This window comes from Pan troglodytes, chromosome 10 (assembly GCF_028858775.2).
Source record: "Pan troglodytes isolate AG18354 chromosome 10, NHGRI_mPanTro3-v2.0_pri, whole genome shotgun sequence".
Classification (NCBI taxonomy): domain Eukaryota; kingdom Metazoa; phylum Chordata; class Mammalia; order Primates; family Hominidae; genus Pan; species Pan troglodytes.
Genome location: NC_072408.2, coordinates 23016713 through 23040303, shown reverse-complemented (window position 1 = coordinate 23040303; position 23591 = coordinate 23016713). Strand labels below are relative to the sequence as shown.

At 36.7% G+C, this 23591-nt stretch overlaps 1 protein-coding gene and 1 long non-coding RNA gene across 4 annotated transcripts in view; one reads left to right on the top strand and one right to left on the bottom strand.

Annotated features, from left to right (window-relative positions):
- Positions 1 to 1392: 1392 nt before the first annotated feature.
- Positions 1393 to 23129, bottom strand: STRAP (serine/threonine kinase receptor associated protein). 2 transcript variants are annotated; one of them, XM_001159216.8, is made up of 10 exons: positions 22188 to 23129; positions 21331 to 21466; positions 14978 to 15059; positions 14322 to 14394; positions 10760 to 10856; positions 9407 to 9544; positions 6890 to 7026; positions 4834 to 4983; positions 3877 to 3942; positions 1393 to 1955 (listed from the first exon to the last, which is right to left on the bottom strand). In XM_001159216.8, the coding sequence occupies exons 1-10, from the start codon at positions 22297 to 22299 to the stop codon at positions 1894 to 1896; spliced, it is 1053 nt and encodes a 350-aa protein (XP_001159216.2). In that variant the 5' UTR covers positions 22300 to 23129; the 3' UTR covers positions 1393 to 1893. The 2 variants fall into 2 exon arrangements, with proteins under 2 accessions (XP_001159216.2, XP_009423197.1); XM_009424922.5 differs by lacking the exon at positions 3877 to 3942 and having other exon boundaries at positions 22188 to 22628.
- The window catches only part of LOC107967469 (uncharacterized), a 56534-nt gene continuing 55587 nt past the window's right edge, over positions 22645 to 23591 (top strand). For both annotated transcript variants that reach the window (XR_001707890.3, XR_010147986.1), the window contains exon 1: positions 22645 to 22744. This is a non-coding gene — a long non-coding RNA (uncharacterized LOC107967469). The remainder of the gene's footprint in view (positions 22745 to 23591) is intronic.

The following is a 23591-nucleotide window of genomic DNA, read 5'->3' as shown; positions in this document are numbered from 1 at the left end:
TCCTTATAAATAAAAGAAGGCAGCAGGAGATAGAGTCACATTCAGAATAAGAGATTAAAAAACGGACACTGCTGGACGTAAAGAAAGAGGAAGGAACTATGAGCCAGGGAATGCAGCTGGCTTCTAGAAGCTAGAAAAGGCAAGGGAACAGATTGTCCTGTAGAGCCTCTAGAAGGCTTGCAGCTCTGCTGACACCTTAATTTAAGCCCAGCAAGACCTACTGTGGACTTCTGACCTCCCAAACCGTAAGATAATAAGATAATAAATTTGTGTTGTCTTAAGGTACACATTTGTGGTCACTTGTTACAGCAGCAGCAGGAAACCAATACACAAAGGACTGTACCTGTACAGGGTCATTAGACTTTTATGAAACCTAAGTAGAAATTCCCTTGGTTCATAAATAACAAGCAACTTCATGATTCCAATCTGATGCGTACAAAACTTTATTGAGGGTAAATCAGACTCTGATTAGAGTCTGAGCAACTGCTGGTACAATGACAACACTGCTGCAATCCAGAGGTTCAGGCATGTAACAAGCTGACACAAAAATACTACCACTCTATGAAAGCCGATATGGATCACCAGTTGGCTCCCCTGTATTTCTCTCGGCCCTCACAGGTTGTCACAGCCTACAGTGCTTTCTTCTGGTTATCACAAATCCTCAAAAATTAATCTTATTCTTTGGTTGACTCATATTGCTTTTAAGAAAAGTTATCAAGGGTCACTCACAGGACTGATCAGGAGAAAAAGGAAGTTGCAGAGATGTTATTTATTCATCTGAAGTATTTCCAAATTACTCATTTAATATGCCCTCTTTGTTTTAAAAAATAAATTACAAGTCTAAACTCAGCTGATCCAATTTATTAGAAGGTTTTAGAAGGGCTTTCTGAATGCCACCCAAATTTAAAGAATGAGGTAAAATTCCATACTTCTTAAACCACTGCAGGACTATAGTAATCCCATTTTTATAAAATCCATTCTATCTATCTGTATATACATACAGAGATGCCCTAACATGCTTTCACGGTCATTTGATTTTAATAGTTTTTTGAGGAGTGGTAGGATTTTAAGTGATCTTTCAGCTTACTGCTAAATTTCAGTTGATTTTTTTTTTTCTTATAACTAGCATGTATTATTTAAATAATCGTTTAAAAAGGCATGTCAAGCACTTCTATCCAATCTGGGAATAGAGAAGGTAAATGAAACACTAGTAAAGGACATAAGAATTTCAAAAATTCAGGACAAGTAACTGAATCTCAATATTATAAAATAATGTTTATTACAGATTAATTGGCTTACCTTTTGCTATGGTTATGATACAGAAAAACCTTCTGGCTATTTCCACTTATAAAACTCACATTAGTAGTTTTTCCCCAAAAAAACCAAACATTGTTTTGTTTTAGAGGCATTTTATTTAGACAACTAAAAACAATTAGATGTTCAGAAGCAGTGTACAATGAACGAGAAATCAAACCAGTTACTTTATCATGTATTCCCTCTTCTTTACAACTGAAGCAAAAAAAGAAAAGGCATTCTGCTTTAAGATCAGAAAAAATAAGCCAATATAGTTTTCTTCTCCATAATAACATAAACAGCTACAAGAACCCTAATTGTAATAATAGAAATTGGATGTTGGCTTGTATATATTCATTAAAAAGATAACAGGCCACTGTACTATAAGAGGATAACTCCACCTCCCTTCATCTGACACTTGAGTTTTCACTTACAGGTAACACCAAGTTAGTTAGTTGTTCCAGCGCTGGAGCTAATTCATTTTCCTCATTATTTACTGCTGTTTCTGTCTTAAACAGACAGTAACTCTGGAAGGCTGATGCTTTTCTCTGCTTGCTCGTTTTAGTCAGTTGTATACTAACTGCAACATATGATTGACGCTCAGGCCTTAACATCAGGAGCTGAAGGAAAGATGCAATCTGAATTCTCTGAAGCAATTTCTTCTATAAGTAAAAAAAAAAAAAAAAAAAAAAAAAAAGTCACATTAGTCAACTTAATGAAAGAAAGAAGCAAATCTACATTTCTGTGTAATGAAGGAATGAAAAAGTGTTTGTAAAGCATACTGTGGTAAGGGAAAGAAGAGAGCAACTGCACATGCCACTAACAACTAGACTCATGTCATTGAAAAGGCAAAGAAGAAAGAGTTCATGTGTTTTATCCACTAGATTCTCTTACACCATAACTCAACCTCCAAGGGTCCCTTTCTGGCCTAAATTTTCAAAGACTCCAGCTATATAACAAACCCGGAATTAAAGTCATGTCTTCGAAGGATCTGGCCCTCTCTTTTAGTGATTCAAATCCTAATATTTAGTGCTATTTAAAGCAAAACATTAACCATCAACATTAAGTTTTAGCAAGAAGGTGCTTAACAATAAAAAATTTAAGGAAAACTCTATTGGGTAAATGGTAAACACCTTCCCAACCTCCCCCAAAATCATCATACCCAATTTCTCATGGCAGCAATCTGCATATTTCTTCCCCATGATACCCCCACTCATCAATCTCACAATTCTAACAAGTCTAACAAAAGACTCTCAACTCCATCTACCTTTTTCTGTTCTCATTGCAATACCCTTATTAAAAACTACATGATAGGCCGGGTGCAGTGGCTCACGCCTGTAATCCCAGCACTTTGGGAGGCCGAGGTGGGCAGATCATGAGGTCAGGAGTTCAAGACCAGCCTGATCAACATGGTGAAACCCCATCTCTACTAAAAATACAAAAATTAGCCAGGCGTGGTGGTGCACCTGTAATCCCAACTACCCAGGAGGCTTACGCAGGAGAATCGCTTGAAACCAGAGGCGGAGGCTGCAGTGAGTCGAGATCATGCCACTGCACTCCAGCCTGGGCGACAGAGCAAGACTCCATCTCAAAACAAAACAAAACAAAACCTACATGATCACTCATCTAGACTACACTGCCCCCTAACTGGTTTATGTTCACTCTTGTTCCCAGTCCAATTCTTTGTACGTGCAACAGCCAAGGCAACCTTTTTTTTTTTTTTTTTTTTTGAGACAGAGTCTCTCTCTGTCACCCAAGCTGGAGTGCAGTGGCGCAATCTCGGCTCGCTGCAACCTCTACCTCCTGGGTTCAAGCTACTCTCCTGCTTCAGCCTCCTAAATAGCTGGGATTACAGGTATCTGCCACCATGACCGGCTAATTTTTGTATTTTTAGTAGAGACAGGGTTTCACCATGTTGGCCAGGTTGGTCTTGAACTACCAAGGCAATCTTTTAAAGTCCTCTTCTTAAAATTCAAAGGTTTCTCATTGCTCTTAGTATAAAACTCTCCAAGTCCTAATACAGCAAATGAGGCCCTCAGATGATCTAGCTTCTCCAGCTTCACTTTGCCTTTGCTCTTTAAACTGGAGGCATGGAGAAGTTCTTTTAGTTCCTCATATGCTATGCTCCTTTTTGGTTCTGAACTTTTAGTTAACATAGTTTTCCTGCTATGAACTTTTCCATCCTGTCCCTACCAACACCCCCTCTCATGACCTCACCTAAATCATTTCTGCTCATCCTTAGTTCCCAGTTTAAATGTCACTTCTCTAGGAAGCTTTTGTTAATCCCCCTTACAATAATTTGTTTGTTTTGGCATGTCTCCTAAGTTAGACTCTAGCTCTGAAAGAGTAACCACATCGGTTGTGTCCATACTACATCTCTGTGCCTATTACTACTATACAGTAGGTATTTAAATATTTAGCTTATAAATATGTATATATACATGCATAAATATTTAAAGTTTCCATTATTTAAATATGTTCATATTTAATAAATTTCTTCTCCCAATGAGTAAAACTTCTGTTACAGTTCAATTTTAAATCCCCCAAGACTCTTCTTACAAAAGTCAATTCCATAGCATTTACCTAGCTCCTCTTCTGTTGTCTCTGGAAAACCAATCTTTGGCTTTGCCAGCTCACCACTATCTTCTTCTGTAAAAAGAAAATCAATGACGATTATATGACTTACACTATTAAAGTAATTTCTAGTGTTCAATAAGCAAGAAGAGCAACATAAGACTATTCCAAGAAAATGGCTACAAAATATAATAAAAACAACTCCTTTTTAAATAACTGTGATTCTAAAATAGTATGTCTTTCTTCAAAATTACTTTTAGGTTCATACTGCAACTACTTAGGGATTAGTAACTAGGTATTTTTTATTAAGAACATGTCTACCTTTATTGGTGTGGATCAGTGAGTATTACTATTCAGAGATTAGATACATTTACTTGTAAATTCTTTATATTGCCTTCCAGCAAATTTTGAATTAGATCTATTCCAGCCACAAAATGTGCTAGTATAAAAATTTAGGAACAGACTAGATTGTACAACTAATTTTTCTTTTCTTTTTTTTTTGAGACTGAGTCACTCTTTCCCAGGCTGGAGTGTAGTGGCGTGATCTCAGCTCAATGCATGGCTCCTGGGTTCATGCAATTCTCGTGCCTCAGCCTCCTGAGTAGCTGGGATTACAGGCATATGCCACCACACCTGGCTAATTTTTGTATTTTTAGTAGAGATGGGGTTTCACCATGTTGGCCAGGCTGGTCTCGAACTCCTGACCTTGTGATCCGCCCGCCTCAGCCTCCCAAAGTGCTGGGATTATAGGCGTGAGCCACTGTGCCCAGCCATACCAAAAAAAATTTAAACAAAGGAACATGACCCTTTCTCTGGCCAATTTATAATCCTGGGCTTCTCGCTGCTTAAACCACAATATAATTTAAAATTTATAGAAAACAGGAACCCTGAAATAAAATTAATGATTAAAAATGACATAAAATCATGCATTTTAAAAATTTTATTATTCTGAATAAAAATTCTTACCAGGAAGCACACATTTCCAAAGGCCATACGTTTTTCCTACCACAGTTTGCCATAGTCTCAATGTTCCATCTTCTGAACCACTGGCATAGAGTTCTCCATCAGGACTAAATCTCACACAGTGAATAGGACCAAAGTGTCCCTTGTAGGATTCTGAAAAAGAAAAGGGCTATTAGATAATTTTAACTATTAGGTTAAATATTGATACGCTAAAAAAAAAAAAAAAATACTGTCTGTGTTACTGGGGAGATGAAAAATTCTTAAGGCAAACATTAAAACCTGTACTTAATTAATTTCTCATCACAAAAGTGGTATCATTGACCCTTTCTCTTTAAGATTATTGCTTTCCAAATCTAGCACACATTCTAGTTTCAAACTGTCCCTCTAAAAAAAGCAAATGAGGCTTCATGTCTCATTAAGGATGGAGAAAAAGAGGTAAATGAAAACCCCATTAATTCTATAGAAAGTAGATTTAAAGTCTTACCAGTTCAACCTCCAATTTCCATATCCTAAAACTCACTGCCTATTTCTCAGGGAATCAATTTTTATTATGACTATAGAGAGCCACCAGGTGGAGCTCTTTTACACACTTTGCCTCTTAATTTCCTACAGTCCACTAATTATTCTGTCACACAGAAAGGTGAGATATAGATCAACAATGATCCATAAATATTTTAATCCATGGAACCCAATGAGAAAATGTATAGATTAGGAGCACTGTTATATTCAAGTAGTACCTTTAAGTATGAACCTTTCTCATTTACTTTCTAATGCCTCATCACCTTATTAGTTCTCAAAGCCCTTTACTAGACCAATGTTCCTATTCTGTCTCCCATCTGTGTCCCACCAGAGAATAGAAAAGTTGTAAGAGTACAAAGAACACAAGGTTTTGGAAACAGAAAGGCTAGGCAGATCTGGTATTCACTGTGACTTCAGATCTTGGGCAAATAATTCAGTTCTCTCAATCTTGAAAAAGAATAAAATATGAAACCAAAAACATTCTAAAACTTTGAAAACTAGCATTAAATAAAAGTAACAGAAAAGAATATCTTATTTATAAATCACTTGTATTCAAGTAATAAAAGCTGAACCATAAGCAATTAAAATAGATTCTACATGGTCCATCACCAAGGTTCCATTTGTGCAACCCAGATGCATCAATGTTCCCCAAGAAACAAAACGTAAAATTGTCTTTTGTTCTTTGGGTGTAATCTAGCAAGCTTCGTTCTTTGGTAAAGCAGGGCAGCTAGAAACAGACAAGAACAAGAAGAGACAGCTTATAGATAAAAATATATATTTATAAAAACTAAATATATTTTTGACCTAAAAGCAAAAACTATTTGGAAAGGCTAAAAGTAGATACTGAGAACCACATGTAACTATGTGAAATACCTGGTCCATCAGATAAATATACATTAACTTCAAATTAATCCCCATGTCTTTCCCTTTCCCTTATTAAGGACTGTTATCATGAAAATGAAAGCAAAACTCAAACTCCAAAACAGAATAAATAAAAAGCTGATAAAAATAACTATCCAATTCAGATTCCTAAAGGTATCCCTGTAATATGCTATACTGATTTTCCCCCCACACACTGTTCTTTACGGAGTCTTAGGAATTCCTAAGTTGGCAAAAAGGAAGATGGGCCAAGTAGATGGGGTTATACACCCACAACATAGTTCAGCAAGAACAGATCTCCTTGCATGTGTTTAGCATATGACTTTGACATAAGATTCCCCCCTCCCTCCCAGCCAATAAAGCCTAAAACTCACTGTACCGTAATACATAACATCAGCATAATGATGAACTTTAGTTAAAAGGATAAATTTCTGCATACTTTGTTTACAGATCTATAAAAGCATCTGACCCAAATGGTTAAAACTCCTTTTTCACTTGTAAGCACCAAGCTTAAGTTAGCTGAAAAATTTACTTTCAACATATATATGTAACATATATATATATATATATATATATATATATATATATAAAAATGAGGTGTTTATTACTGGGACTTAACATATGATAAAGGTAACCACATCACTATAAGGGGACAACTCACCTAATTCTTCTCCACTATTATAATCATACTTATAAAGTTTAAAATCTTCACCACCTGCAACAAGAAATTCTTTCTCAGGATGAAGAGATGCAGAATTGATGGTTGCAGGAGCTTCAAAGGATTTAATTGGGTCCAAACTGAAAAAAAAATTAAGTAGTATTTACAAATCTTGAATATTGTATAAATAACGAGTTACATTTGAACTGTTCTTAAATTCTGAAACCCAAGGAACAATTAAATACTCATTTACTCAAACATAAACACTGATGTAAAAAAAGCTGTTAGCAAAAAAAAAAAAAAAAAAAAAAAATCAAATGGATACTATGCCCAAGTGGAGCTCATCTCAGCAATACAAAGACATCTTGATGGAGGGATATCCAGTTTATGCAGTGGATGTCTTCCCGGAAATGAGTGTGTTGGCTAATTAAAACAGTATGAATAATACATTGGGATTTTTGCTCTTAAATAAACTTCACCTGTATTGTTTCATTTTTCTACAACCACATATTATCTTTGTAAATAGAAAAAGTTTTCACAGTAGGTAATTAATATAAAGGATTATTTATATATTATTATTAATTGCTGAAGGTTTAAGCTCCTCAGCAAGATAAACTTTCTATGTCATAAAATATAAACTGCTGAAAACAGTTTCTACTATAAGGCAGTAAAAGACTAACAAAATTTGGGGCTATAGTTATATAATAAAAATCAATGCATAATAACAGCTTCATCTGAAATTCAATTACAGTTTGGACATTAGCTTTTTCAGTTTAACCCTAAAATTCATGAAAGGCCTCCAATACAAAACATTATAGTATCCCAGCTCCTAAATACTTCCCATCATCATATACTTTAAAGCATGTTAATTAAAGTTAGTCATGACTTATGCAGGATCACTACATAGCAACTTGCTGGCTCAAATGCTAGAATATTCAATGGTCCAGAAAATTTCTGCCACCAACATGGGATTTGCCTAACTGCAGGAGTGAGTGAAGAGCATTAATAAACCAATTGATGGCTCCAGGCCATAGTATTCTACTACTATCAGTTTACTGTATGTGTATAAACTCCTTGACATTGCTTAATTGCTCTCCTCCAATTTTACCGCCTTTTCTTTCTCCCAGTTAGCCCTTTAGACACAAGGTTAAGACACTGGTCAAATATCAAAGTGTAATGTGGTATAATCCTTATGGAAATCAATTAAGTGTCATGTATAACTAAGAACTTTAAACTCATTTCTAGCCTTTGAACTGATAATTCTACTTACAGGATCCTATCTACTGTAAAGAAACACTCAGAGATGTGCTAGAACATTCACCGTGGTGCTAAAACAGGGAAACTAACCCATAATTTAGTACAACCTACGATGCAAATACAGTGTATCAAGTAAAAATGTTTTCAAAGAAGTTTTAAATGGCTAACAATATTTTTAAACAAATCAAAATAGTATTCATTATGGTCCTAGTAATTAAAGAAAAAAACACAAATACTGTACACCCACATATATAACATAGAAAAATGGACTAGCAGAAAATATAACTACCATTATCACTCTTGCACCTATGGGTATAATATTGTGGGTACATTTTTTTCAATTATGTTATATATTCCAGTCTTTCTCCAAGAGTATTTACTACATTTAAAGTCGCAAAATTCAAATCTGTTTAAAAAATTCATTAAGTCTGCACATACTCAGGAACAGAAATAAGATTATTCCTTCTCTAAAACTTTAAGGTGAAAATATATAGTAGAATCAAGATCACACTGTTTTTTTGTTTTTTTTTTTTTGAGACAGAGTCTCACTCTGTTACCCAGGCTGGAATGCAGTGGTGTGACCACAGCTCAAAGCAACCTCCACCTCCTGGGATTAAGCAATTCTCCTGCATCAGCCTCCCAAGTAGCTGGGATTACAGGTACTCACCACCACACCCAGCTAATTTTTCTTCTCTTTGTATTTTTATTTTAGAGACGGGGTTTCACCATGTTGGCCAGGCTGGTCTCAATCCCCTAACCTCAAGTGGTCCGCCCACCTCAGCCTCCCAAGGTGCTAGGATTACAGACGTGAGCCACCACGCCCAGCCCACACTGGTTTTATATAGTAAAAAACATTAATTACAGCACCATTTCAGTAGCTTTTTTTTTTTTTTTTTTCAGAGGAGGTTTTGCTTTGTCATCCAGACTGGAGTGCAGTGTCAAGATCACAGCAAAATGCAGCCTCAACCTCCCAGGCTCCAGCAATAGAATACTCACCTCAGCCTCCCAAGCAGCTGGACTACAGGCGTGTGCCACCACACCCAGCTAATTTTATTTTTTGTAGAGATGGGGGTCTCACTGTGTTGCCCAGGCTGATCTCAAGCCATCCTCCCACCTCAGCTTCCCAAAGTACTGCGATTATAGGCATAAGCCACCACTCCTGGCCTCTTTACTTTTAAAAAAAGTAAATACCTTCCCATTTTTAAGTAGCCAAAATGTCTTTTGTTACCTAAAAAAGAAAATGAAAGTATTTCTTGGACATACCTTACTGCACTATGAAAAGCAATAGATCGTCCATAAGTTATAACCAAAATCTCTCCCTCAGGAATATATTCCATACTACTAACAGACATATTAAAATTTAGAGATTTCACTTCTGTCATAGTAGCATGATCCCAAAGTCTGCAAAATAAAGATAAAAATATGATGTTTACTCATGTAAGAAAAAAGTTTATAAATTCTAATTATATCTGCAGATTAGCCAACGAAAGAACAATCACAATTACAGAAAAACAACATTCATTCCAAGTCACAAATTACAGATGATTAAAAAAAATTCTGGGTTTCTATATACAATGTCAAATTATGCATGATAGCTTGTAAGTAAAATCAACTTTAATACCTACATACACTTCCCAATTTGGCAAAACTACATTATTAAGACAAGTTCTAATCTAGTCAATTTCAGCATAGCTATAAATAGTGGTTCTTACACTCTGTTTTTGTGAATCTAGTAATAGCTACACATCTTTCCAAAGAAATATACATCAGGTGTCAGCACACAAGATTTTGTATAGAATTTCAGAGGCTTCATGGTCCCTCCCTTTAACCATTCTGCCCACAGACCCAGGTTAAAAACACCTGCTTATAAGGTATCAGCAATTTAATTTTCTTCTGAATTTTGCTGTCTGTATACACAAGGTGAGCATCCCTTAACTGAAAATGCTTGGGACCAGAAAAAAGTTGGATTTCAAACTTTTTTGGATTTTGGAATATTTGCATTAGACACTTACCGACTGAGAATTCCTAACCTGAAAATAGGAAATTCAAAATGCTCCAATGAGCATTTCCTTTAAGCATCAAGTCGGCACTCAAAGTCTCAGATTTCAGAGCGTTTCAAATTTCAGATTTTCAGGTTAGGGATACTCAACCTGTATTAGTAAATAGATAGCTCCAGATAAATGTGACCTGGGTGCAACTTAAATTTTAATGTTCAGAACATTTTTCACACATAATATTAAATGTATTTAAAATATAAGCTCTAAGGTAAAATATTTTGCAAATTTTAAGTTTGTTTTTCTTTTGAGACAGTCTAGCTCTGTCGCCCAGGCTAGAGTGCAATGGCATGATCTCGACTCACCGCAACCTCTGCCTTGCAGGTTCAAGTGATTCTCCTGCCTCGGCCTCCCGAGTAGCTGGGATTATAGGTGTGTGCCACCGCGCTTGGCTAAGTTTTGTAATTTTCATAGTGACAGTATTTCGCCATGTTGGCCAGGCTGGTCTAGTACTCCTGACCTCTAATGATCCACCCGGCTCGCCTCCCAAAGTGCTGGGATTATAGGCGTGAGCCACCATGCCCGGCCTTAAATTGTAAATTATTAAAGAAAAATTACTTACCGAACAGTTTTGTCATCAGCAGAAAGAATCTGTTTATCCTCACTGCACCATAGAGCTTTTTTTATACCAGAAGTGTGACCACTAATTTCCTTAGGTTCTTGAGATAAAACAATTTAAAGTACATTTGTTAATATATGATTTTTTAAACTGAACAATATCGGAACAATTATATATTTTTAAAAACACACATTTTAAATTAGACTGCAACTTTTCAAAGCCCAGCCCAATTCAAACTTGATGTTTATATAGAATACAGTTAGTTTTTCTATATTGGAACATAAATTTATCTGCATGACAGGGACCCAAGGAACTACCATGCTTGCTATATGTAGCTGAGTGAATGCACCACTCACTCCCTCTAGGCTAAATTTCTGCACAACTGATAATATTCAATAGCATTATTGTATAATAAATAAAAAGTATTTTATATTTATTATATGTATAATAAATATAAAAGCATTATTGTATAATTGTATAAGTATAATATAAAAGCATTATTGTACAATAAATATTATACAATATTTATTGTATAATAATACAAATATTATTGTATAATAAATATAAAAGCATTATTGTATAATTGTATAAGTACAATAAATATAAAAGAATTATTGTATAATAAATAAAAAGTATATATTATATATATAATAAATAAAAAGTATTTTATATGTATAATAAATAAAAAGTATATATTTATTATATGTATAATAAATAAAAAGTATATATTTATTATATGTATAATAAATAAAAAGTATATATTTATTATATGTATAATAAATAAAAAGTATTTTATATATAATAAATAAAAAGTATTTATTATATTATTAATAAAATAATTAACGTGGCATAATTTAATAAGAACACGGACTCAGGAACAAAACAGTTTAATCTGATTGCAGTACTATGGCTAACTCTGGGACGTTTATCCAAGCAGCTATTGATAGTAAATAATGAGAAATAAGGGTTGGAAGGAAAAAAGGGAAATAGAAAGTGGGACAGCAATTCCCAAGAATGTTTCTACACTGTGAGGAAAACATAAAAAAAAAGGAAGGGAGCTTAAATCTGTAGGAGATTATCCTTTCGAAGAACTTCAAAAAACCCTCACTGCTGTCTCTAGGGGCAAAAGCAGACACTAGAGGCAATGCCATTCAACACTATTTTCACCTTTGGGCATGTTACTTAACTTTTTAACTTTATTTCCTCATCTGTAAAATGAGATAACAATGGTTACAAATGCGAATAGGGCTTAACAGATACCCGATACACAGTAAAACCTCATTTTATTTTCTGCTGCCAGCACAGCGAAAGAGCAACTTTCATAAAACAGCTTTGGGAAAGGTAAAGAGCATGAAAAATGTCAACCCAATCCCTGAACTACCTTGCTTTGACCCAATCCCTGAACTACCTTGCTTTGTTGAATGGGTTCATAGATTAAGTGAGGTCAGAGTCCTTTGCTATGTTTTGGCATAAATTTATCAAAAAAGAAAGGAGAAAAAAACTCCTACATGCAATGGAGAATAAAAAAATCTGCAAATGCGCTTTGTTTCCTCACCTTAAAAATGTTTTCATAACAAATTACTGTAACACTAAAATGTAAAATATTTTTAAAAGTTCTCAGAAATGGAAGGTATCTCAAGAGAATAACCGCTTAATTTCCAATGTGGTTCTGACTCTCTTATTACTCTTTAAAATTTTATAGATTTATGACTACATAAATGCCCACATAATAAAATCTGAAAGATACCAAATATATAATAAAACAAAATTACGTTTGTCATGTTTTGGTAGCTAAGTATATATATGGTGAGGGAAATGATTAAAATATTATAAAATAAACATGTAGACTGGGGAAGACACCTATAACTTCTGTAAAATGAGAGAATGCATAAAGAATTTCGCCACCAAAATGTTAAAAACATATATACCATAAAACTGCCTTAACAAAATTTAAAAGCAAATGATAAATTAGAATTCAATAAAGAACCTTTAAAAACCAGTAAGAAAAACATGAATAACACAACAGATAAATGGACAAAGGGTAGACAGGCAATTATTCCATAAAAAAGGGAATATATTAAAATGGTATTCAATAGCATTTTAATCTCATGAATATTCACATTAATACAACAGAATTATTTTCTTAAATTGACAAACAGAAAGTTAGTTATCAGTGCTCACTAGAACATGTTGGGTATAGATACATACATATATACCCATACTTTGTTGGAAGACACTTTGGTACTATCTATCAATGGCTTCCAACAATTCATTTTTTTTTTTTCTTTTTGAGAAGTAGTTTCGCTCTTGTCCCCCAGGCTGGTATGCAATGACACAATCTTGGCTCACTGCAACCTCTACCTCCCGGGTTCAAGCGATTCTCCTGCCTCACCCTCCTGAGTACCTGGGAATTACAGGCGCCTGCCACCATGCCCAGCTAATTTTTTGTACTTTTAGTAGAGATGGGGTTTCACCATGTTGGCCAGGCTGGTATCGAACTCCTGACCTCAGGTGATCCACTCACCTTGGCCTCCCAAAGCACTGGGATTACAGGCGTGAGCCACTGCGCCCGGCCACCTTCCAACAATTCCACTCCTCTTTGTCCCACCAATTCTACTTTTGCTTAGTTATCTTAAGGAAATCATTGTGAAAATATTTGCAACTGTAAGGATGTTTAGCATAATACTGCTTTTCATATTTAAAATCTGTAAGTAGCCCAAACAGGCCAAAACAGGAAACTAGTTAATTCACTTATGATATATCCACAGGATGGAAAACCAGGAAGTCATTACAAACAGTTCATAGACTATTTAGTGACATGAAAAAACTGTAACTGCAGATTTTTAAAAATTCTTTCGAATAGCTAACATATTTACATGGTTCAAAAATCTAAGCAACATGTGCACACAACTGAGAATTCTCACCATCACCAACTTCTATAAATAACCAATCTTTCTTACCAAAAAATAGTAACACTGTTCTGCACTGTTTTAAAACTTAATGATAAAAATTTGCCATAATAAATTTTCAGTTTGGAAGAAGGTTATACAATAGCAACATAGCAAATAAACTTATTTTTTAAAAACTGTGCAGAAAAAAAGACTGAAAGTTTATAAACCAAAAACTGATTAATTACGTTTTAATTTTCTTCTTTGTTGACTATTTTTTTTTTTTGAAACTGAGTTTCACTCTTATTGCCCAGGCTGGAGTGCAGTGGCGCAATCTCGGCTCACTGCAACCTCCACCTCCCGGGTTCAAGCGATTCTCCTGCCTCAGCCTCCCAAGTGGCTGGGATTACAAGCGCCTGCCACCATGCCTGGCTAATTTTTCTATTTTTAATAGAGACGGGGTTTTGCCATGTTGGCCAGGCTGGTCTCGAACTCCTGACCTCAAGTGATCCACCCGCCTCAGTCTCCCAAAGTGCTAGGATTACAGGTATGAGCCACCGTGCCCGGCCATGACTATCTTTATTTTCCAAATTTGAGTACTGAGCGTGAAATTCTTTAATCAGTTATTTAAATCAAAAGAAAATAAAACTACAAGCCTATGTTTAAATTATGCTTACCTGCTTCAGGTTTGTTCAAGTCATATATGCGTAACAGTTTATCCTGTCCCCCGGTTAACAAATAATTACTATCCTGAAAACACAAAGTAAAATGTGAATAGATTAACCATTTTAATAGTTATTTCTCTTTCAAACTTCAACACCAAATAAAATCAAAATCTAGCTCACAGACATCACAAAGAGATGCCAAGACATAACCAATTACTTCTGAGAAGATACTGTGGAACAGCTGACCTCTCATAACTGCCAAGACTTGTAAGCTTTCCACTTCAAAAGCGTTACACTACACTACATATACATGAACTCTCCCATTCTCCCCTGATCCTACTTCTCTCCCTTGTGAGAGGCGCTTTTCTGATTATCTCAAATTTATCTTCTCCCTTCTATTAGTAGTTGGGGAAGGCTACTTGAGCTTTTCAGATGTTTTTTGCTTGTTGAAGGACTGGTACTCGTTCCACAGTATCTTAAAAGCTTGACAGGATTAACTATGAAACAAATTCATAGAGCTTAATACACAATCAAATCAAATATGAACCAAGAAATAACAAATATTCCACACAAAACATATCAAATATACACACCAATCAAGTATAAAAGCATTATCACACTATGTACCAGCAACTTAACTCGCTAAAATAAATTCCATTTTCTGATACCTGCGTGAAATCCACAGTCTTGACAATGTGTTTATGAGCCAGGGTCATCAATTCATCTCCTGAGACAGCATCCCACACTTTGCTAAAAGTAAAAAAGAGAAAATTAGTAGGATAAATATTACCCAATATATTAAAAGGATAAATACAATTATAATATTGATGAGTACCAAATAAGTTAGATATGTGAAATGTTACATAAATGTATTATAAATCTCCTTTATCTCTAATATCCCTCACAGACTTCATTTGATAAAATATTTAAATAAGCTTAAGGGAAAAGAAATTTCCCTGTAAAAACTTTATAACCAATCTAATTTTCTTTGACAGTGGAAAAGATATGAACAATTTAAGCAAGTAAGATTCATGAACCAACCCATCCTCCTTACTTTTATTTTAGCTGACAGCCATAATATCCCTTTAGCAAGCCTGTCATACATTTTAACCAATTTTTAGTTTCACCATGCCAATTTTTTCTCTATTCTCCACTCAGATGCACAATAGAAAATAAAAATAAATAAAAAAACCAGAAATCCTTAAAAATGTTACAAGGGAATGAAAAGCCTTGGTACAGGCTAAGTAAAATTTTAAATTAAGATAGTGGAGAGACAATGTCCACTTCATCTCTTCTTCAAAGCTGACTTAAAATTTCAAACTCTAGTACAGTTAACTTCCCCCAAACTATCAGCCTTTGATTATATAATGCTAACACTGACTATTTTAATCTTTACATTGTTTTTTCTGTCCCACCCCACCCCAAAATACAAGTTGGTTGTAGGTATACATACATTTATATGTGTATGTATATTCCGGGCGGTAATAGTTGAGCAATACTTTACAAAATTACTCTAAAAGGGTTCCCCCAAATAAAAAAGCTTAAGGAAGGGGGAAAAAAAGTTGATTTTAGATCAGAACAGGTCAGTGAAAAATAAACAAGAAAACTTTGCAGACAGGGAAAAGAATTGCTAAGAGTGAAAAAGCTATGTTCCATAGAGATTTCTATTTTAATGCAACTGCTATTTATTTTCAGGAACACAGTGGGCAATAAAATGGTAGAGGGAAAAAAATCAGAGAAAAGCAAGATGTATCTTTTCTTTTGCTTACCCCAATACATAATAAAATATATTAAATATATATCATTCTATACTTAGTGCTAAGGCACAAATGGGAGACAAAAAATACCCCACAGTAGGTTCTTGCCATAGTAGAGCTTTAGCGGAGGAGAAAAACATGCATTAAATAACACATTTAAGAAATATAATTAAAAGACATATATATGGCTTCAAAAACTCAGAAAAAAGCACCTAGATATTGTCCAGAAAATGTAAGTAACAGAGCTAGCCGTCGGAAGAAGCAAAGAGAAATATATCAGGGGAAAAAGAAGGGAAGGCTATTCCAGATAAGCATTAATAGCATGTGCAATGTGGTTAATGAATATGAAAGACCATCTAACAGGAATGCTCATGATACACTACCAAAGCTTGCAATATTTAATAATGTGGGTCATGTGAGTGGCTGAATAAATATGTTCTGAAAGAAATAATGTCAACTATAAGTAGCCTTGCTACTAAACTCCCTAGTATTCATTTCTCTTTGCCCAGGAAACTTGCTCCTCTCTCTGTCATTCCAATGCAACTCTCTGGCCCCAATCTACTTTCCCAACCTCATTTTGTATTGTTTCTCTGAATCTAGCAACACTAGATTATAAACCATTCCTCAAATAACTTACGTATTTTCTTCCAGGCTCCTATGTTCTTGTTTATATTATTCTCTTAAGTCTGCATTTTATATTCTTAGCTATTAAAGTTCTACTCACCCTTAGGGCTCATTTCAAATGCTATCTTTTCTTTGAAACTATTTATCCTCAACTCCAATAATTAACCATTCCTTTCTGTTCTCCCACAGAACTCCACTTATTACTGTGCTTAAATTTGCTTTGTTTTTTGTTTACATATATCCTTAATCACAGTGAAATGCATTTCATGGTTGTGGTAAGAGTTCACAAGTATTAGAATGACAGAAAGCATCAAAAGTGAAGAAAACAACAAATGTATCTAAAATTATTATTCTAATTATTCACAAGTCTCCAAAGAAACCCGGGCAATGTCCTTTGATATGCTAATTTCAAGTTCATTAAATAATCTCCCATAAACTTAAAACCTCTCTCTTTTTTTTTTTTTTTTTTTTTTGAGACAGGGTCTTGGTATATTGCCCAAGCTATACTTGAACTCCTGGCCTCAAGATCCTTCCACCTCAGCCTCCTAAGTAGCTACAGGCTAACGCCAACATGCCAGCTCTAAAATCTTAAGATTCTGCTTAGACTGTGTCTATTCAAAGGTGAGAAGAGAGTTGGAGTGACCAAAGTAGTAATATTAACCAGAGAGGTAATGTGTCTGTAGTTTTTCCTCCTATTTAGAAACAGTACTAAAATAGAGGCATGACATTTTCTGACAGGGCATGTACTAACTCTGGCAGATTTCCATTATTCACAGTAAGAGCCCTAAAATGGATCTAATCTAAATGTTTCCTAATGTATTATTCAATCTCCAGGCAAGAAATTGACATATATTAGTTGGCCACAGGGCTCAAATCAAGACAGTAAAGCGCTATTAACAATACCCTTTCAGTAGCTAACCCTCCAACATTTTCTTCACATCCCACGAAGTACTTGTCATCTCCTTAAACTACTGTTACCTCTTATACCCCAGTTTCTTGCAAATAATAATGCTGCCTGATACTTTCCATATCCTCAGAATGAACTTACCATAAGTCTCATAATAGGAGCTGCTTAACTTACTTATTTAAACCTTCAACAAAACAGGCCAGTTTAAGATTTTTAAAAAATTGCCCAAATACCTTAACATGTTGACCAAGTCATCTAGGAGATAATACCATTTTCGATTTATCAAGAACCTTATTAAAACTAAAATTAGATATTTCTATTGGCTTTACAAGAAAGAAAGAGTGATACATTGTGATTACCTATAAATTCCTGGACCCAATCCCAGATCTACTTAAGCACTCTTGGGAGCACAGCACAGAATTGTCTTTACTTTGGCACTCTTCCCAAATAGATACAAAGAGATGGTGTTTTACGGACACTGTACTCAACACTGGACTCAATTGCCCAAATTACTCCAAGATAACATTCTACACTAGTCCACAGACCTATTCTGCTAAATTTCTCCACAAGAAACGGGACCAAATTCCACTTCTAAATGACCACACCATAAATGAGTTTTCCAAGAAACGTAAGAACGGAGGGGGAAAAAAAAATGTTTCTAAAAATGCTTTATACCAACCATGACTAATCAGGTAGGCTGTGGGGAGTAACTTCTTGGAGAGAATACACACACACACAAACACGCACATGAAAACACGCTCCTACACCCCACAGACAAGACATAGAGGAAATGAGGGATAAATCTCAACTAGCATTTATTGAGCACCTACTATGTGACAGAGATCATATTGGACTTCAGGGATATATGGTGGAGAAAGATCTCTCTGTTCCTCCAATAATCTCATGGGTCTTAGTCCCATTTTACAGATATGAAAGCCGACATTTAAGAAACATCCTGCCATGGTAGGCAGATCGCTTGAGCCCAAGAGTTCAAGACCAACTTGGACAACATGGTGAAGCCCATCTCTACAAAAAACACAAAGATTAGCCAAGCATGGTAGTAGACGCCTGTGGTCACTATTCAGGAGGCTGAGGTTGGAGAACTGCTTGAGACTGGGAGATAGAGGCTGCAGTGAGCTATGATCACGCCACTGCACTCTAGCCTAGGCACCTAAGACCCTGTTTCAAAAAAAAAAAAAAAATCCTATGATGATCAAAGTGGAAATACACAGCATAGTTAGCACACGAATGCAAGCCCACCTAGTGCCAATGCTTGTTATTATTTTCCACTCTAACACAGCACCTAAAGCCTTAACTGAGGAGGGGGAAAAAAAAAATCACAAAAATCTTCCTTCTTGACATTTAAATCTATTCAACCTTCCTTATATGAGGCCAAATAGTTTCAAGGCTTTAGCCATATTAGTTTCAAAATAATATGTGATTTTGATCAAGTGCGGGTGGTGATAGTTTACATGGTAGCTATCATCGTTACTTTACATATGTAACACTTTCATAGGTGTGATAGACTTCAGGCAATGTTGTAAGTATTCCAAACATATTAACTTATTTAATATTCAAAACCAACCTATGAATTAGGTACCATGACAGAAAAAAAAATGGTTAAATAAAGTGCATGAGGCCACCAATTCAAATTCAGGTCATCTGGCTCCAGCCTTCATGCTCTTAATACCACTTGTAAACACAGACATTGAGACTTGAAATGTTAAAAAAGCATAAAAACAACACTGTTTCAATAAACAAGAGCATACAGTCACGTATCCGCCACCACAATCAATCAGCCTTCATTTTTTCATTCTAAAATTGGTATGTTTAATGTACTTAAAACGAAGGAGGCAGCAGATTTACAATTGCTCCTTAGTGTGAGGTTGTTAAAAAAAAACAAAGAAAAAAATCAAAGGCCAGCCACGGTGGCTCACACCTGTAATCCCAGCACTTTGGGAGGCCAAGGCGGGCAGATCACTTGAGGTCAGGAGTTCGAGACCGGCCTGGCCAACATGGCGAAACCTCGTCTCTACTAAATATACAAAAATTAGCCAGGCGTGGTGGCGTGCACCTGTAGTCCCAGCCTCTCAGGAAGCTGAGGTGGGAGAATCACTTGAACCCGGGAGGTGGAGGTTGCAGTGAGCCGAGACTGTGCCACCGCACTCCAGCCTTGGCGACACAGCAAGACTCTGTCTTTAAAAAAAAAAAAAAAAAAAAAAAAACCACCACTTGTACTCTCTAGCCTCTTAAGTCTAATAAATCTGTGTATGCACAATAGTTCTTGATATTGCCTTCATCAGTTTAAACAATGAAGTGTCAAATTCCTAAGTTACAAATACCAAGTAGGAACTGGAGATAACAAGATTTATAAAATATGATACATTCTCAAAAAAGGCAACGAGGGCCACTGCAAGTCAGTTTAATAACATAATTAACCGCCAAAAGTCAGAACAGGTAAGGTATATTCTGGCAACAATAAGATTAGTATAATTAGATTGTAGGTTTATGGTGTGCAATGGCAGAGGATGATGCTGATGAACTATGATGAAGCAAACTGTAAAGGGCCAACAATTGAAATGTGTCCTTTAGGTCAGCAATTCTATGACTGCACATCAGGAAAGAAAAGGAAGAAAGAAAAATAAAAAAACACCAATAGTCAGTATGACCAGTACTCCATCCCCAGACCAATCAAACCAGAATTTCTGTACCAGGCACAGTAGTTCACCCCCGTAACCCCAGCTCTTTGAGAGGCTGAGGCATGGAGGCCAAGAGTTTAAGACAGCCTGGACAACATAGCTAGATACTGTCTGTATAGTAAAAAGTATTAAAAAATATTTTTAAATGTAGTAAAAAGTATAAAATATAAATATATGGTAAAAAAGTAAAAAAAAAAAAAAAAGTTTTAAAAATCCGAATTTCTGGGACTCATACTATTTGAATATTTGAAAAGCTCTCCAGATATTCTAATGTACATCAAAGGTCATGAACTACTAAAATGGCAAAGGGAAGACAGGAAGATCATTAGTAGAGAAGTGACATGATCAAGTATGTTTTTAGGAAGACAACTGGCAACAATATGGAAAATGAATAGGAGGAAAAGAAACTACTGAAAGTTAAAAATGATCCTGAACTAAGGCAGCCAGAGTTACTACATGAAGGAACATTGGAGTCAGGAGACAACCTGCTGGCAGAATCAAAAAAGATGATGATAATCTAGATGTAAGGGAAAATCAAGAATGCTTTAGATTTCAACCTTTAAAAACTTAGGAAATGACGAGCAGCTGAGTTTTGTTTTTTTGTTGTTTTTTTGTTTGTTTGTTTTTGACACAATGAGTTTTAATGATGCCTAAAGCCAGTTAACAAAAACCGGGATTGAAATAAAAACCTAGGGCCATCAATGTAGGATATCACTAAGGAGTACACACAGAGCAGCATTCGTAAAGGAGATCAACATTCATTATCTGGTGCGTTTGTTAATGCAGATTCCTGAGTCTCAGTCAAAATATACGGAATAAGTCATTTAGGCCTCTGAAAATTTTGAGAACCACTGAAGACAAAGAAGCACACAGGACCACGATGGACCACGATGGAATTTTGGTGGGATCAAACATGCGTTCTGTATGGCAGCCAGTGAGTCAGAATTTTATGAATATCTGACACTGAAGTTTTTGATTATTTCAGGACACAAGCTACAGAGAACACCAAAGTTAGCCATCTTGGCTACACTTACGCTGTGAAATCTGCAGCTGCTGTAGCTGCTTTGGTGGCATCCTTATTCAGTGTTGCACCCCAAACAGCACCTTTATGACCCAAAAATGTTCCAATCCAGTCTCCTGTATCTCCCTGGCGTAGCATAGGTTTACCATCTAGAAAATATTTTTTAAAACATGTAATTTATAAGTTCAGATTACTTAAAGTCTAAGATTCAAATGTAAATATACAATGATGTTCAATGACAAAGTGGAAAAATTGTTTCAGCTATTTAACTACCACCACCCATTGAAGGCACTAAGGAATGTGCAGTAATAAATTAACTGAAGAGCTGAACAGATCATTCTCTCTGAAAAGCATCTGTAATTCGCTGGGAATACTGATCTGCGTCAAAACAATCTAGATTTTAGTCTTATTTTGGACAGACATCTTAGCCTAAATCTCAGTTTCCCATTTGAAAAATGAGGCTAATACCACAAAGGAATATCCAGTGAGACAAGAGCGAACGTCTTTGTAAGGTATTGCATGGCCTGGCCTAATTTCTCCTTTCCCCAAATCCTTGAAAGCTATTTACAGTGTTGTCCCGAGAGTCTAGGCAAATGCTGACCAGCTCCTTCAAAAATAGCAATAAAAATAAAATAAGGAGAGAGGTCTTAGTTGGAGGTAATAGTTTCTACAAAAGCGTCCTCTCGGCTCCAGCTGCGGATTCCCTAACACACTCCTTTCTCCACCGGACCAGTGTTGGCTCTCATCTCAGATGTTAATATCGCCCCCTCCCCCCTCACCACACCACCGCTTCGGCACTGGAGCGTGCCGGTCCCGATCCCTTTCAGCCCAGTCCCAGCCGTCGGGGACCAGGATTGCGGCCTTGCTCACCTTTGCAAGCGCTGATTAAGAAATACCCATAAGGCGTGATGCCACTGAAGGCCAAATCAACCACGGGCCGCGTGTGGCCAGAGCAGGTGAGCGGCGTCTGTCTCATTGCCATGGCGGCGGCGAAGCCAGCGACCGGACTGGCGAGCTGAGGGTCGTCGTTGTCTTTTCTCTCTTCTGCTGCAGTGCCTCGGGCTGCTCCAGGCCCCCGCCCTGACACTAGGGCTGGGCTGGGCAACAGGAAAAGAAGGGCAATCCGGTGGCACCGAGGTTAGGTAGGGGTGAGGGAGGGGTCAGGGAGTCTGCCACCAGCAAGCGACAGTCGACGAGGGAGGGAAAGGGAGGGAGGGAGGAAAGTAGGGGATGGGGAGAAGCGGAGAACCGGTCCAGCCACGATTCACACCGTTCACACCGGTATCGGCAGGAAGTGACGACGTAAATGACGCAGAGCATCCGCCGGAAATGACGATTGGCGGGAGGGCGGGCTCGCCGGGTAGAAGTGACTTGAAGAAAGAGCGAGAAGTATAGAAGGGCGCAGGCGCTAGTTCAGTGCTCGTGAGGTAACTGGCGCTGGCCCACGCCGACTAAGGGAGACGCTCTAGGCACCGGGATGGGGTCCCTGTCCCCGAGCTCTAGCGGGTCAGAACGCCTTCCTGGTCCGCGGCCGAGTTGAAAGTTGTTCCCACTCCCATAAGTCCAAGGACCAGCGTCAGCTGTGTACCTGCCGAGCAGCCCTACTGAGGACTGTGCTCGGCCTCTGAATATCTAGACGGACACGAGCCATTCCCAGTGAAGGCCCAAACCAGCGAACGCTGTCTGGCAACGTTTTTTGCAATTTGTCTTATTTAAAAACCATATACGGGCTTGGAGTGGTGGTGCCTGTGGTCCCACCTATTTGGAAGGCTGAGGTGGGAGGATAACTCGAGCCCGAGGGGTCGACACCGCAGTAAGCGGTGCTCGCGCCACCGCACTCCAGCCTGGGCAACAGAGCGAGACCATGTCTTAAAAAAAAAAAAAAATTTCCCCAGTCATTTCTTCCGCTGTGTAAGTTTTCCTATGTTGCTAATGTTTTAGGAGTGGATACTATATAGTTTTAAATGCGATTAAATTCAAGTTACTTTTTCCTTGGTGGACTTCAGAGAACTCTAGAGTTGTAGATCCCCAATTTTTTTGATGAAATACTCTCATCAGTAAAGTGAGCCTTCACTCATTTTATAAGCGAATGAATGCTGAATTCTATCAAAAACTTACACCTTTTGATATGATGTATATGAGTGATGATTTGCAAATTACATACATGTGCATTATAATACATGGACAAAAATAGAAATATTAAAATAATATTTAAATACAAACAAACTCTGATATTGTCTGCAGCAGGCAGCCCACTGTGGCTCTGTGAAACCA

Bases quoted from the DNA above. Each gene is read 5' to 3' on its own strand.
- STRAP (XM_001159216.8), bottom strand. From the start codon at position 22,299: ATGGCAATGAGACAGACGCCGCTCACCTGCTCTGGCCACACGCGGCCC. The intron at 10,857-14,321 runs GTAAGCATAATT...TTTTATCTCAAG, and splicing joins CTTGAACAAACCTGAAGCAG to AACCTAAGGAAATTAGTGGT. The intron at 3,943-4,833 runs GTAAGAATTTTT...TTCTTTTTACAG, and splicing joins TTGGAAATGTGTGCTTCCTG to AAGAAGATAGTGGTGAGCTG.